The 16,171-nt window shown below is 48.4% G+C and overlaps 1 protein-coding gene across 3 annotated transcripts in view; it reads left to right on the top strand.

Moving 5' to 3' along the window:
• The window catches only part of GPM6B (glycoprotein M6B), a 147,577-nt gene extending 138,725 nt beyond the window's left edge, over window positions 1-8,852 (top strand). For 2 of the 3 annotated variants that reach the window (XM_042974753.1, XM_015541036.2), the window contains exons 4-7: window positions 1,045-1,216; window positions 2,994-3,067; window positions 3,921-3,986; window positions 6,734-8,852. In XM_042974753.1, coding sequence (XP_042830687.1) covers window positions 1,045-1,216; window positions 2,994-3,067; window positions 3,921-3,986; window positions 6,734-6,883 — 462 coding nt within the window. In that variant the 3' untranslated portion in view covers window positions 6,884-8,852. Of the gene's footprint in view, window positions 1-1,044; window positions 1,217-2,993; window positions 3,068-3,920; window positions 3,987-5,187; window positions 5,789-6,733 lie in introns of those variants that run through there. The other variant, XM_042974754.1, reaches the window with a different exon arrangement.
• Window positions 8,853-16,171: the final 7,319 nt, after the last annotated feature.

Below are 16,171 nucleotides of genomic sequence, written 5' to 3'. Positions count from 1 at the left end.
TTCTTGGGAAGGGTAAGAAAAGGAAGCCTAGTCGGGAGTAGCCCATCCGTGAGCACTGAAACTGCTGAAATCGGCTTCTTTGGAGCTCTTTAGAAATGCAAATGTTCCTGAGGCTAGAAACGCCCTTGAATAAGAGTGACTTATTTCTGCAGTTTCGTGGGCTTGGGACCAGCAGGAGCTGGCCCCCCAGGCTGATCGGGGCTCAGCCCGCTCTGTTCCTGCAGTATGCAAAGTCGAGGGAAGCTTCGGGTCTTCGGCATCGGCTTAAAAGCCAAATTAGAATTCTAAACCGTTGCCCACGAGCTCCGTGGGTGCGCATTCTGAAAATATGAATACCGGGACGTGACGTTTTTGGAACAGCCTTTCAAAGTTCTCTGAAAACTGGTAGCCAAGGCAGGTTAGGAAGGAAAGTAGAGGGAAATGAGAATTTTATCTTCTACTGTGCATGAAGGTTGTGTTCAAGGCTATTTTAAAGGTTCAGACACTTCACGCTTTTAGTGAATTCGCAGGATCTTGAACCTAGCACGCTTCCTTTTGAGAAAGGGCTTCCTGTAGCTGTAGCACTGGTGAGTGACTGCCCATATGTTGTGTGAAATAAAGGCAATTTTTGAGAAACTGATAGCTTAGAATTCAGTGGCCTGTCCAAGCCTCCACCACTCTCCCATGGTAAGTGTGGAACCGATACTTAGGGATGCCCTCGTACCTGATGCTCGGATTGGCTCTGGAATCTCGGACAAGGGAGATCACCTCCTGGCGTCTCACGTCCTCGTTAGGGAAGCGAGGGCCCTGAACAGCCGCGGCGGTGGTGGCTTCGGGCTGTAACATTCTCCATCCTCTAGCTCTGGAGAGCGTGCCCACCCTGCCCCAGCCCTCGCTTCTCTCTCCCCGCCCCCCCTCACTTTGCCTTGTCGTTCCGGGGGCCCAGGCGGTGCCGGGAATGCATCCCACAGGTCCGGTATCCGGCCCCAACTACGTGAGCATTCCTCCCGGGGCCTGCACGCTACCCAGGTCCCTGATGGTTCTTTTTCCTTCTCCTCGGTTCAGTTCGTTTTCCTCACCTACGTGCTGGGAGTGGCCTGGCTCGGCGTGTTTGGTTTCTCTGCGGTGCCCGTGTTCATGTTCTACAACATATGGTCAACTTGCGAAGTCATCAGGTCACCCCAGACCAACGGCACGGCCGGCGTGGAGCAGATCTGCGTGGACATCCGGCAATACGGTACTTCCTTCTAACGCCCAAGACGACCCTTTCTCCTCTTGTGCATAGGCCTGGACCTTAATTGTTCTAGGGCCGTCTTTTTAATCATCGTGATCCGTTTCATTTACTCTTCTCTTCGTATAGTGTATGCTCTTAACCTGTGCTCTGTCTTCTGGAGGGAAACCTCACTTAGGCTCTTCGTTGTAGTTCAAGTTTTGGTTACGTGGCGACAGAACCCTTTCCAACTGCTTTATAAAGGAGCTGTGTGTTATGATCAGAAAATACTCCTGGATCTCAAAAGGCTACAGACTTGTTTTTCAAGTTGTTTCCCATTTTGTACCGCTCCCCTTTCCATCCAAAATATTGCATAGACACTGCAGTCCGATTAATTGCTGTGGCCCACTCTTCAGATCCGGTCTTCTAAAGACGACTAACCTTTATCTGTACTGGAAAACAACATAAAATCCAGACGTACTTTAAAGTCACCAGACTGAACTCTGTCAAAGCCGGTGGTTGGAAACCCCTTGAAGCCTATTTTCTAATGAATGGGATCCTCCCAGCAGGCAGCTAAGGCTGGGTCATTTTGCCAAGCCCCAGAAGGCGCCCTTGCCCCTCCTGTCAATGAAATTGAGAGGCGGCCTCCTAAGTAAGGAGTTTAATTAGTGCTTCTTAGCCGAGATGGTAGGAAATCCTGTTCTTGGCAGAAACCGCGAGACGGGGGGGTGGGGAGAAAGAACTTTTCATTAAAACTGCAGTGAAGATTGCCGGGGAGAGAGGACCATTTCATTTGTGCTGCTTGTTTTTCCCATGGGGCCGGGCTTCAACATCTTTCCTTCCAACATAACCAGAAGCTTGCCCGGCACTGCCCACTGCACTACTCTTTTCTCACAAAGACCAAGGTTCTACCACACTGGTCTTGCTGAGGGTTTGAAAACAGAGTGTATTGCCTTAGTAAATACTTTCCCTAAAACTTTTTGGCCCTCGGTGACCTTATTTTTCAGTCTTCTGTATATGAAAGCACTGTGGAGACTTGTCTTTTCCCCTTCCCCTGAAGTATGAAGACTGATTCTTGGCCCATGGCAAGAAGGGAAGAAATAAGCAACTTTTTAAAAAATCCTTCCTTACTTCCTGGGAGAAGAAGAGTAACGTTCCTATTTAAAAGCATGTGCTTACTACGTGACAGCGAACAGAACAGTAACCCAAGGGGCAGTGTCATGGCGGGGAAGGGCCAAGGTTATAGTGAGAGGCACACAGTAATTGGTGTAGACTCCACGGGGTGTCCCTTTTTGAAATTTCCAATTGGATTTTCAATACCACTGTAAAATGCAATTGTAAAAGACGTACAAAATCCAAATTACATAACAAATAACTGCCTTGAAACTCGGTGTACCGACTCTCCATTTCGGGACTTCAGTAACAAGTCCACGGACCAGGAAATGCTTCACGAGGGTGGCTGTCCTCCAGCTGTTTAACTAGAGTTCATCCGTGGGAACTAGGGCAAACAGCTTTGGAAATCAGGTTTTACAGATACCGGCACAACTAAACAAAGCGTAATTTGGAGGGAAAAACCAATTCAGGCCTACTTGACTTTGCTCTGGTCCTCCTGTCCGAGGAGGACTTGCTATTGATTCTAAAAAGCCTGGTCTGCCGAGGGCAGACAGGGCAAGTGTCGATGAAGAACAGAGTGGATGATTGATTACCTTGTAACTGGAACCCAAGTGGTGAGGACCATCGAGAGCCCGGGGCACTGCCGTGTGTGCTGATAATGACGAACGTTGTGTTGGGATTCACTTCACAGGTATCATCCCTTGGAATGCTTTCCCAGGAAAAATCTGTGGCTCTGCCCTGGAGAACATCTGCAACACCAATGAGGTAAACCCTTCTCCGGCAGGGGGCCTAGAGCAGTCACCTGGCAAAGCAGGCTGAGGAAAGGGCTTTTGGCCGTAGACAAAGCAAGAGCCAGTGCAAATGCTAGGAAGGAGAGCTTTTTGTAGACGGCCTTGTACGTAATCACCAGCACTCGGCCATTTGTGACCTAGAAAACGCTAAGGATCCTCACCTAGCTGGCTGGACCATGGGAAATGGACTGAGAGCTGTCTCTTTGGGCAAGAATTTGAATCCTGCACATCTGGAAATACATGCCACAGCCTTCTTTCACCTTCACAAAGTAGGACATTTATCACAGAACAAATGCAAATTAATTTCCACTGAAAAGATTTCCTTGAACCTGTATCTAAGCCCAATTTCTATCAATCTAGTCACAGTTCATCTCTTGTTCAGCCTTAACTGGCAGTAAATAAATCCTAACCCGCTTTGGTTTAAAAGCAGACCTCAGAATATTCTTTAGGCATCGGTTTATAACTGTCTATAAAAGAACATTCTTAAATGCACGAGTGGGAGCTTGCATATTTAAGAGACTCCTAGCATCAGCCCCTGCCTCCATCGTTAGCCAGTATGTAAGGTCCATACTGGCTCCCAGCAGGGGTTCTTAAACATGGCTCCACGGGGCAGTCCCGGAGGGCAATTCCACTCCCGGTGTAGACTAGTGGAGGGCACGGCCTGAGCAGCAGTTTCTGAAGCTTCCCGTGTGGTGGCGCGGCCGGGCTATGACCCAGACCCGTGCACGCTGGCACGGAGCCTGGCCGCTGCCCATCGAGGAGAGCGAACGGGCAGAGGCCCCGTCCTTCCACATACAGTGCTCACATGGTGCCCTGTTCTTTTCTAGTTCTACGTGTCCTATCACCTGTTCATTGTGGCCTGCGCCGGAGCCGGTGCCACCGTCATCGCCCTGGTGAGTATCGGGCCCCAGGCTGGCCTAGTCTAGCTCCTGGCAGACAACTCGGGGACGCAGCACTGCTGGAGGGTAGTGGAATTTGGATTCTGGGGGGACAAGACACCCGGGCTGGCCTAGCGCGTGCTTGCACGTGAGCCATTTACTGATTTCTTTGCCAGGAAAGGTTAATTTCCAACCGGAAATGCGTATATATACACATAGATGCACGTACTGATGTTCTTGTCAAGTCTCCTTAAACACTGAGCCCCTGTTCTGCGGGGAGACCGGGGGTTCGCTTTCGGCCAGCTGATGAACACATGACCTTGTTTTAGGAGTTTCTGTTTAAAGACAGTTATTTGGTATATACTGATTATCACTGAACCGCAGTACAACTCCTCCCTGACCGAAGCTCGGGTGGCACCTCGGGGGCCCTCTTGCTGGCTCGAGACTTTTGAGAACACTTCATTCGGCACAACGGTTAGGAAACAGGTGCACAGCAAAATCACAAAAAGCCAAAAAAACAAAAAAAACCCCGGCACGAACCCGCCCGCAGAAAGGACACTCGTGTACGGTCCGAACCAGGAAAGCACGCAGCACGGTGCCTCAGTCGACGACAGTCGGGAGACCCCGTCGTCACCCCGGTGCGGCCTGCCCACCGGTGCCTGTGAAAGTGCCCCGAGCAGTGATTTGGGGGGGGTTACAGAGTCACTTTAGCATGGGAGGAGAGTTGCAGATAGGGACCCTGCAAATCTTGTGGGGGCGCATGTACGTCCGCGCATCCGGGTGTAATGCCCGAGGGCCTGCTTTGTGATTTCAGAATCGAAGATGCGGGGAGCAGGAAGGAAACGTCACGTGCTCTTTAGAGCCCCTGAAAACTCAGAAGGGCCTGTCAAAATCACGCTGGCCACCTGTTCTCTCGCAGAGACACAGGCACAAAGAGGACTAAGTGGCGTGGAGGAGGCAGGGTGGGGGGAGACGAGGGGAAACAGGGCCTTTAGCTTCCAGCGGCAGGCTGCGGACCCAGCCAAGTCTTCCTAATAAAGGTACTGAGGGCGGAGGTGAGGACCAGCGGTGCGTACGAGAAGGGGGGGGGGGGGGGGTGTGGCACGCAGGAAAAGCTGTGTGGTGGCAAATGGGGGACAAAGAAAGTCCCGGGGCCTGAGCGGGCACCGGCCCTGACCACCTGTATCTCACTGTCCTGTTTGTTCTCTCCCACCAGCTGATCTACATGATGGCTACTACATATAACTATGCTGTTTTGAAGTTTAAGAGTCGGGAAGACTGCTGCACTAAATTCTAAATTGCCTAAGTCCAACAAGGAGCTTTAGACAGCTCTGCGCGGTAGCCTGAAAGATCACTGACCCCACCCCCCCTCCCCCGCCCCCGATGAAAGCAGAGTCAGATGCTACCGTTTTGCTACAGTCATTTGTACATAGCTTTAGTCGACTCACTTTGCCTTGTAGATTAATAACATGTCTCACCCTAAGTGAATTACAAAACCGTGAGATCTGGCTTATTTCCACGGTGTGAAAAGGATTCAGTGATTTACTGGCATTGGGTGAGCATCCGGTAAAAAAAAAAAAAAGAATTTTCTTGACCTTTGAGGGGTATCTCTAAGTGAAGTATTAACACTCTGTAATACCTGCATTTTCCGTTATTTTTGCTTGCTTGATAACCAACAGGAGTGCTCCACAGGAGATGGAAGACAGATCCGTTCTGATCTGCATTTTGTTGTGTTAGACTCTGGGAAAAAAAAAAAAGGACCTATTGTAAAGTTGATTACAAAATTTTTTGCTGATTCCCCGGTTCACTGCCCCATACGTGCCCCTCAAGTAAGTCAGCTAGAGGTTTCTACCGGGGGGGGGGGGGGGGGTTCTTCTTTCCGCACACCACAGCCCTCCCTTGCGGAGGCACAGGATGGGTAACCTTGCCCCTGTGTTTTGGCGAGCAGTGACCGACTCCTCGTAGCCCGCTCTCAACCCGCACGTAAGATTTTAACGGCAAGAGCAATCGTGCCTGCCGTCGGAAAGCCTCCGCTACGTTGAACAGGAGAGAGGAGGAACTCGAGGTGTAGATTTTGCAGGGAAGACCAGGAAACTAGGTGGGAAAGAAGTGTTTGCTACATGAAGTGTCAAGGATGAGGATTCTTCCATTCTGTGACAGGCAGGAAGGGCCGTGACCCAACGGAAGAGGTAGCTTCCCGGCTCAAAACGTGTTAACGCGGACCGCATGCTTGTTTGCGTCTAGCTCCTAATTCTATTGGTTTTGACATTCGCGTAAGTTTTCCGTGTTACGTGTGTAGTTTCGCATCTACTCAAAATACACATCGTTCACTTTGAGGCCTCTGGGGAACTGGTTTTTAGCCACCGACAAGCTAGAACCTTGCACTACACTTATTTCCAACTCCGCACATGCCGTGTTTCTGAACGTCTGCGCGAGTTTTTAAAATGACTCCCCCCCCCCGCCCCCCACGGTCCCACCACCACACACACACACACACACCGCTTCCTGTTTGCTTTTTCTTAACAGCAACTTGGGCCATGTTTTCCAGTTCATCATGTCGGTATACTAACTCTCCTTCCGCCTCTTACTCGTAAGCGTCCTCGTGGAGCTCGCTGCCGGGCTCCGACGGCTCTGCTCGCGCGACGAGTATTAACGCAGAATAACCCTCTCCCTTTTTACAGTCGGGAGCGTCTAACCTGCCTCGCAGCTCGCTTTGCCTTCTGCCATGCTCACTAGCCATCATGCGCACCCTTCTCTTCCAGATCCACTTCCTCATGATACTGTCTTCTAACTGGGCTTACTTAAAGGACGCCAGCAAAATGCAGGCTTGCCAGGATATCAAAGCAAAGGAAGAGCAGGAGCTGCAGGATATCCAGTCTCGGTCCAAAGAACAACTCAATTCTTACACATAAACGTTTGCCAGAGCGTTACCGCCGCCGAAGTGACAGTTCTGACAAATCCACAGACAGCTGCTCTGCCGTCCAGATGTGTCCCCCGCCCCCCGCCCTTACCCCCCACCAAACTAATGTAGAGGTACAAACACTTCACTGTCTGTCTCGAGCTGCTGGGAGGGATTTCTAGGAACACCTGCCAGGAGGCCAGTCTTTTTCTTTAGCGCAGATACCGGAGGCTTCACGTCAGCCATTTTAAAAGGCAACACTTGGACAAAACGATGGTTCAGCTTTCTGAGATAGGTGGCCTGTTCCCACTTAGCCGTAGAGCAAGCCTCCCGCGAGAGCGAGGCCACGGGCACGTGGCATACCGCTGGAGCGGGACCGCCGAGGGGCCGGCACGAAGCAGTGTGACCGTAAATTCACGTGTGCCCTCTGTCCGCGGGGTTTACCTGGGTAGGGAATAGAGTACCATTTCCCACAGCTGACATTTATTAAACTTGGGTTCCGAGACCATGTGAGTCTTCACGCTTGAACTCTTTGTTTCAATTAGCTGCCGTCCCTACCCTTTAGGTCCAGGACCCGTTCCTCTCCCGATCCAGTCGGAAATCTATTTTTCAAGAACGCTGATAACTCTAATTCGGCTCCACCTACCCTTGAGGAAGCTGGATTGTGGCCCATCGACAAGCTTTCCAAAGTCAATTCTATAATAGCTTTCCTCTAATCCAACGGCCCAGGTGGCGTCGTCGTTCCTGGGGAATAAATGTCAGCTCTGCCTTAATGAGTATCTGTTTTCAATTTCTAAGAACTTAATTTTACAACAGGAGACCCCAAATCCCTCATCGCCCTTGGTTCCACAAATGTTTTTCTGAATTAAGAAGTGTTACCTTATTAAAATGACCACCGTTCTAAACCATTTGTACGTGGTCTCAATAGCAAGTTTACAGTTTCATACCAACTATCTGAAACCGAATTACAAATAGACCACAGACCTCCTACTTTTCTAGACTTGAATACTTCAGTAGTTTAAATTAGGGTTGGTATTTAGTTCTTTTTAAATCTACATCATTCCTGGAATAATAAAAGTTTGATGTTCAGCAAAAAAAAAAAAAAAAAAAAAAAAAAAAAAAAAATCCACCTTGAGTTTAAGCCATTTTCAAAAGAAACTTGCCTTCTAAATCATTCTGTTCCAGAACATTAAGTGATTAGAGGTATTGGGTATTAGTGATGGTAAACTTTGTGTTGCTCTTTATGAAATGATACATATAACCGTTGGGTGCATCCGTGCTTTTAAAAGGGGCTGCATAATATAGGATTAACTCTGTATATTCATGTTAAGAATTAACTTGTGGTTTGGCTGTTTCCTGGATTTTAAAACATACACGTGTGCAGAAATGTCTTAAGATGAAAGGAAGCATACCTTTGTCAAGATGCTATTAAAATTGAACATCAAGGATAAGATTTCATTTGGATTCTTTTTGTTGTTGTTAATGCCTACAAAATGCCTATTTGGATCTTGACTTTTTTTTTTTTTTTAATTGGGAGAAGCTCTCTTCTGTGTAGAACAGTTCCAGAATAGCTAGTTTTGTTTTCCTGTTGCATGACAGACTTCAATATTTTTTTTTTTTTCCAGCAGTGGAGGTGCTGTTAGAGTCCAGTGTTCTAGAAGAGGCAGTGTCTAAAGCCTAATTTTACTTTTCTAATTCTGGTAGCTATTACCAAGAATTTTTGAAAGTTTTGTTTAAGTAGTCTAATATTTTTTATGTAAAGAGCATTAAATTTTGCTATGTATAAATTTTTGTAACCTAACAGTGAATCAATATTTTCTATCAGTGCCAAGGGCTTCCTGTAGTTCTATTCAAGTGTTACAATAAATATTTGTAGATAATAGTCAATACTTGTGTATGCTTATTTTAAATATCTATTTAGGTGGAAATAGTTGTGGATGTACTAAGAGTAATGCAATAAAAGTATAGCTTCACTCACTTGCCTTTTTACCATACATAAAATACTATCTTTCTGTGTCTGCAGTACGGTGTCATTTTTAAACAGTACGCATAATCGACATTTCGCATGTGTATGGACATCACATTTCCACGAAAATGCTACCGACAGCTCTAGAGTTCTGTGAAGGACAGATACTTCAACAAACAAAAGCAATTATAGGTGTGGGGTTAACACAAAGCTCAGGTTTGGGGAAAGTAAGAACAAGGACCATCCTTCCTAAGGGTCTGGGCACCCGTGGCTCCTGTACAAACCCGAAGTGTAAAAGTCTACTAAAAGAAGATGTCTGCAGGAATGGTAAAAGAGCTCGATCCAACAGGTACTCTCGACAGCAGCAGAGCTTAGTTGGTCACTTGGGATTTTCATTTGACTATCTGCTTAAACTACTTACCTGTTGGCACGAGTCTGCATTTGGATTTTCTTCACCTGACCTTTCTAAGCATCAGCTCTTGTCCCCTACTGAGACCTTGCCTTTCTAAATGAGGTGCCACCTCAGGATCATCACCCTTCCCTCAGCTCGGCAGGAGAACAATCAGGAGCCCAATGAGGATGCTCTTTGCCACACGCCCTAATACCTCCCGTTTCTGTGGCATTTTGTGCGATTGTTACAGGAGTCCCCTGAACAATAAGCTATGTATAAATCCTGTCTAGATAAGATCACGTGCAATCTTTTAGTTAATGACAGTAATCCTACCACGAGGTATTGGAACCTCTAGAAGGCAGAGGAGCGATTTTTCATTTCTCTAGTTTTTACCTTGTGAACTTGACTTTTTAGGAGATGAAAATAAAGCCACGAGTCCATTAAAGAATGATAACTGGGGTGCCTTTAGTGTCCCGCTCGATTTTGCCTCAGCTCCTGCTCTCACAGTTCATGAGTGAAGTCAGGTTTGGCAAAGTCCTTTTCCCCAACCGTGTCCCAGTGTCCCAGTCTTCCTGTTTTGATAGGTGAACTTCACCTATCTGGGGAAGATGTGAACAGAGATGCATTCAGAGGTTCTTGTGCGGGGGGGGGGGGGGGGGGGGGGGGCAGGGAAGCCTACAGGGGAGTTCCCACATCGCACGGCATGCGTCCAAAGCCGTCTGAAAAGATGCGTTTCCTCTTTTGGGGCATCCGGGTGGCTCGGTCGGTTAAGCGTCCGACTTCAGCTCAGGTCATGACCTCACGGTTGGTGGGTTCGAGCCCTGTGTCGGGCTCTGTGCGGCCAGCTCAGAGCCTGGAGCCTGCTTCGGATTCTGTCTGTCCCTCTTTCTGCCCCTCCCATGCTCACGCTCTCTCAGAAAATAAGGGTTAAAAATGACCTTAAAGTGACTTACCTGAGGGTTCAAATTAAGTTCCATCGATGCTTGGAGAGGGCTAAACAACACACAAACTGAAAATTTCAACAAAGAGAACATATTAAAAAGTATCAAATCACACTGAACACGATACCTGAAAAATTCAGTACAGGGGTTCAACAGCAGACTAGATCAAACCGAAGAAAGGATCAACCAACTTGGAAGAGAGGCCAGGATAATTCCTGCTGTCAGCCAGGAAGCCTGAAGGGTTCCCAAAAATATCGAAAGAAATGCACTCCGAGTCATATTACAATTGAAGTGTCAAAATTTAAAGAAAGAGTCTCAAAGCTCTTTAAGCTGAAGCTCTTTAAGATGAATCCTAAGCATACCACTACTCAAAATCATCAGGGGCGCCTGCGTGGCTCAGGCAGTTGGACATCCGACTTTGGCTCAGGTCATGATCTGACCATTTGTGAGTTTGTGCCCCATGCCGGGCACTGTGCTGACAGCCCAGAGCCTGGAGCCTGCTTCGGGTTCTGTGTCTCCCTCTCTCTCTGCCTCTCCCCTGCTCGTGCTGTGTGTCTCTTTCTCTCTCAGAAATAAACGTGTTTTAAAAATATAAACAGAAAACCACAAAACGGTGATGGGAATTTCATACCTATCAATAATGAAATGTAAATGGACTCAATTCTCCAATCAAGACAGAGTGGTCGGACGGACAAAAAAGCAAAAGCCATAGATATGCGGCCTACTTAACACTTTAGCTTTAAGGACACATTCCTGCAAAAGTGCAGGAATGGAAAAAGGTATTCTATGCAAACAGCCCAAAGCAGGGGTAGCTGTACACGTATCAAAGTAGACTGTAAGCCAAAAACTGTCACAGGAGACAAATTCGTCATGTAACCGTTAAAAAGTAAATTGATCCCAAAATAGAGCATTTGTAAACAGTGATACATTCAACATCAGAGCACATAGACGTATCAGGCAAATATTAACAGAGCTCCAGGGAGAACTAGGCAGCGATACAGTCACAGCGGGGGACCTCAGTGCCCCGCTTTCAACAACGGAGAGATCATCCAGACAGAAAAGCAGTCAGGAGACACTGGACTTCTACAACACGCTGGACCAGATGGACTTCACAGACATTTACAGAACATTCCATCTGTTCAGCTTAAAAATAAAACAGCAAGTTATTTTACCAGCAAAATTAGTTTGTTCAGGAATAGCAGAAGAATTGCGATTTGGCACACCCAAACTACTGCGAACCATAGGCAGAGTCTGCAAAACAAAGGAGAGGAACGTTACAGAGGGAAAAGGAGGTAGCGAGGAGGGGCCACTTTGAGCCACAGTCTCTTGGGGGAAAGCCAGAGTTCAGGACGGTGCCCGGTTTCGCACCTGCCAGGCGACTGGTGGGCAAGGAGAAAACCCTCCTCCTGCAGAGGCAGTAAAGGGAACTTGGGCCCACCTGGGAATACGAAGGAAGCTGTGATAGAACGTTCACGTGTGAGAGCGTCCCTCTAGGCCTTCCTGACTCCATTCTAAATCAAGTTTCCCTTTGGGGTGCCTGGGTGGCTCTGTCGGTTAAGCCTCCAATTTCAGCTCAGGTCATGATCTCAGTGGCTCCTGAGTTCAAGTCCCTGGTCGGCCTCTGTGCTGTCAGCTCAGAGCCTGGAGCCTGCTTTGGATTCTGGTCTCTCTGCCCCTACCCTGCTCGCGCACACTCTCTCTCATAAATAAATACAAACATTAAAAAAAAAAAAAAATCAAGATCTTTCTCCAAAAGCGTTAAGTGATCAAGAGTTGAGTTCTCTGTATTTAGTAATTTTTGTCCCTTGGGACTTTACCTGGTTGTCCTGTCCCAAATCAGAGGGAAAGTGCAGAGCAGTTAGAAACCACTTAAGGTCACATTTGAGTGACAAGGTTAGGAGGGAGAACGCTCAGGCATTGCCCATCCCAAGTCTCTATCTGGAGATTAGCTCGGAGCACTGAGCCCGCGTTACCTTACCGGGTCCGTCATTTCTACAAAGGTTTGACAGGCCACGGGTACGAAACTTGAATGATACGGAGCAGAATCGAACATAGGAGGACAATTCCAAACTGGATTACGGTTCTCAACCCTGACCCTAGGCCTGGAGGTAGCCAGCTGAACGAAGGACCACGCTGGCTTTGCGCGATCCGATTTCTACCCCTCCAGAGGCATCGACCCCGGTGCGGCAGGCAGTATTTGCCACAAGCAGGTAACCGAGGCCTGTGCACCTGCCCCCACCTCCTTCAGCCCACGAGTCGAGTGGTCACTGTCGGGCGGCTCGCTGCTGTGGCCGCGGCGTGGACCAGCTCTCCCCGCGGAGGTCTACCTGCAGTCACGTGCGCCGCCTCCTGCAAGTCCCCGGCTCAGGTGGCCACGGAGGGTGGATGGGGTGGGACAACGGGAGGCCTGTGATTTATCGTGGATGGTGACAGGGACCGTGAAAGCTCCCAATCAGCGCTGCCCTCCAGCTGTGCGAGCATTGCTAGGCCCGTGGCAACGCCGTCCACTGCAGACGGGAGGGAAAGCGACGCGGATCACGGAGGTCCTCGTCTAGGGTCTGCCTACCGACACATCCTTTCGCTGGGATTCCCCGAGCGAGCTTTCCGAGCCGGGAATCAGAGGAACCGGCCTGACATTCCGGGAGGGGCCATCTCGTCCTGAAAGGGGCTCTTCTGAAAGCCTTGCAAGGAAGGAGGAGCCCATGTGTACCTCCCTCGCAGGGGAACAGATTGAATTCAGGCAAGGAAAACAAAGTGGGGGGAGGGCGGGGGGGGGGGGGCGGCGCAAATGTCACACGATCGGCAAACGTGGAAGTGTTCGGCTGAACCGGTGTGGCCGTGGTTGGAGAAAGGTTGACACAAGGTATGAGAGCCTCATCCGACAGGTAACCGCCATAGACCTGCAGGTACCGTCAACAGTGGCATCTGGGACTGAAGACACTCTGTGACAGGTAACACCAAGGGATCGCCAACATCATGAACCTATCGGAGTTTCGGGGCACATTCAACAGTCGGACAGGGAGGAATAGGAAGTGACAGACAGCAAGAAAAAGGCGTACTGGCCTGGTCTAGTTGAAGTGGGGAACGAAGGCAAAGGAGAAAATTAAATTCCCTGATAACCTGCAGCCCGCTGACGGATACTTGGGGCAGGCAGAGTGGGACATTCTCCTCCAGGAACCCTATATGGGCTTTAGGTCATTGCCTTGCTAGAGGCCAAACGACCCGAAGCTTGACAGTAGCCATGTCTCCAGCATCCTGTAAGGCTTCTGTAGCATATGAAAATCCTTTTGGGGGGCGCCTGGGGGGCTCAGTCCGTGAGGCAGTCCAACTCTTGATTTCAGCTCTGGTCGTGATCTCATGGTTTGGGAGTTCGAGGCCTGGTAGGGCTCCAGGCTAACAGTGCAGAGCTGGCTTGAGAATCTGTCTCTCTGCCCCTCCGGCACATGCTGTCTTTCTCTCTCCCCACCCCCCACCCCCCTCCCCCCCATACACACTGCCACCCGCAACAGAAGCAAACTTAAAAAAAAAAATCCTTTTGGAAACTTTCCTTGTCCTTACCTCCCCCCCTGCACCAAAGTATACGATCACTCACTCCTCTCAACCCCGGGGCAGCTCTTTCCACCCACGGGCCCTGCCCCTGGCTTTAATAAAACCACCCCTTTGTACCGAAAATGTCTCAAGAATTCCTTCTTGGCTATTGGTTCCCAAACCCCATTTTGAACCACATCATGGTCACCTCGGGAGAGCAGTCTCATTCAGCTTCATGTGTTTCAGCTTCTGGGAATCTTTGCTTTCGGGTCCCCGGACGGTGTGCGTCCACTCAGGGTTTGGCACCTTCTTCCATGGGATACGTGGATCCAAGCGTATGTTCCTCGAAGTTAGGCAGCACGAACATCCGTCCATAGTCCCTGATAGGGCCTTTCCTTGGGGTTGAAGAGTCTCTCCGGAGAGGTCTTTCCCAATACACGAAATCTCTGGGCTGCACATTATGACGGCGTGCACATCGTGCCAGGAGTACTCCGTGGAAGACTGTCCTACCAGAGTGGGATTATTCACGATGGGTTTGCTCGCGCTTTTGCAAAACTGAAGTATATCCCTTTTTATTAGCTGTGGATCAAAAGCAGCAGAGGCTAGGTGCATTGGATATCCTCACACAGAAAGAACAGATTCTCACTGAACCTCCAAAAATACACTGTCAGGAAAAATGAGAATATTTAATAAGAGTTTCAGAATTCTGGAGGGTGCAGGTAGAGAAAAAAGTATCTAAATGCTTCAGTCATTGTTACCAAATTGTTTTAAGTTATAGAGAGCTTAAAAGGAGAGGGGGGGAAGAAAGGCGAGGGGCCTTTACATCAGGAAGACAAACCATTAAAGCAATCGGTTTTCATTAGTTTTAGAAATTCTTACCCAGCTCGGTGTTATGATCTTAAAGGAATCAAATCCCTGTATTCTAGAGCACCTGGCAAATTCCTTTCTCATGAACCTCCTTGAAGATGAAGCACTCCTGTAGAAACATTCCTTGTAAAAGCATCAGAACAAAACAGTAACCGTCAATGACAACGGACTTGAAAATGGCCACAGTTAAAGACCTGATAAGAGTTCACACGCAGGGGCGGGGCGCTTGGGGGCACTCAGTCCCTTAAGTGTCAACTCTCGATTTCAGCTTAGGTCACGATCTCACGGTTTGTGGGTTTGGGCCCCATATTGTGCTCTGAACTAACCCCGCGGAGCCTGCTTGGGATTTTCCCTCTCCCTCTGCCTCCACGTATGTGGGTGCGCACATGCGCACGCTCTCTCGAAATAAACATTAAAAAAAAAAAAAAAAAAAGAGGGGCACCTGGGTGGCTCAGTTAAGCATCCGACTTTGGCTCCGGTCATGATCTCACGGTTCGTGAGTTCGGGTGCTGCATGGGGCTCACTGCTCTCAGCCCAGAGACCACTTTGGATACTCTGTCACCCTCGCACTGTGTCCTTCCTTCCCCCTCCCCCACTTTCTCTCTCAAACATCAATGTTAAAAAAATTTTTCTTAAAAAAAAAAGTTCACACCTACACCTACAAAAAAAAAAGTGATGCAACTGATAGTAAATTTGGTTCATTTTGTGACATACGTTTTAAAATAATGACTACTAACATTGTACCAGGATACAGAATTTTTTAAACTTTGTGTAATTTTTGGAACGCGTATATTCACACCTATACAAACGCAAAATAAAGAAGGCTTAATATTCCTGATTTGACAATGCTTCCCATGTAATTTAACATAACAAATACACCTAATTGGTAGAACATCTCTCTTTTTATAAAGAGAGAATGTTTTGAGATGTTCCAGGGACCCTCTAGAAATTCTTATCATTAGTTTGAGGTAAAAAAAACTTCGTTTCAAATTTTAGAGAAGTTTGACAAGAATACCAGAAGGTTTGTGATGAGGGAGCATAAGGCAGGCTGAGGGCCCAGCACAAGCTAGTCCCCCCAGTCCCCTCCCCTCCCCGTGGGATGTGTGGGACACTCCTCAGACACTCCTGGCTGCCCTAGAACAGAGTACAGGACAGAAGACCAATGGTTAACTGAAAGAGATCACAGTCATACAGGACAATGTCTCCATCAGTTTACAAATGTCTTAGTAAATTACAGGAAAAAGGCAATCCTACCAACAGCCTGATCTCCAGAACCCTATAGACTCCGTTTCCTGGAGCCCCAACATCACCCTCCCCTCCATAGTGAGGTGGGGAACTAAGGCAAGAAGGGAATGGCAGGTAAAATTAAGTTTCGTTATAACCTGCAGCCCATTGATACAGAGTAGAACATTTCTCCAGGAATCCCCTACTTTCCTAGTGTTAATGCCTTACTAGAGGGAAAACAACCTTAACTTGACAATGGCAAGGTCCCTGGCATCTTAAGAGTCCTCTTGAGCATATCAAAGTCCCTCTGGAGGCCTCCATCTTCTCTTTACCTCCCCCAACTCCACAGTATATAATCAGTCAGTCCTCACAACCCCAGGGCAG

This window comes from Panthera tigris, chromosome X (assembly GCF_018350195.1).
Source record: "Panthera tigris isolate Pti1 chromosome X, P.tigris_Pti1_mat1.1, whole genome shotgun sequence".
Classification (NCBI taxonomy): domain Eukaryota; kingdom Metazoa; phylum Chordata; class Mammalia; order Carnivora; family Felidae; genus Panthera; species Panthera tigris.
The sequence above is the reverse complement of the archived record's forward strand: the minus strand, read 5'-3'. Positions and strand labels throughout refer to the sequence as shown.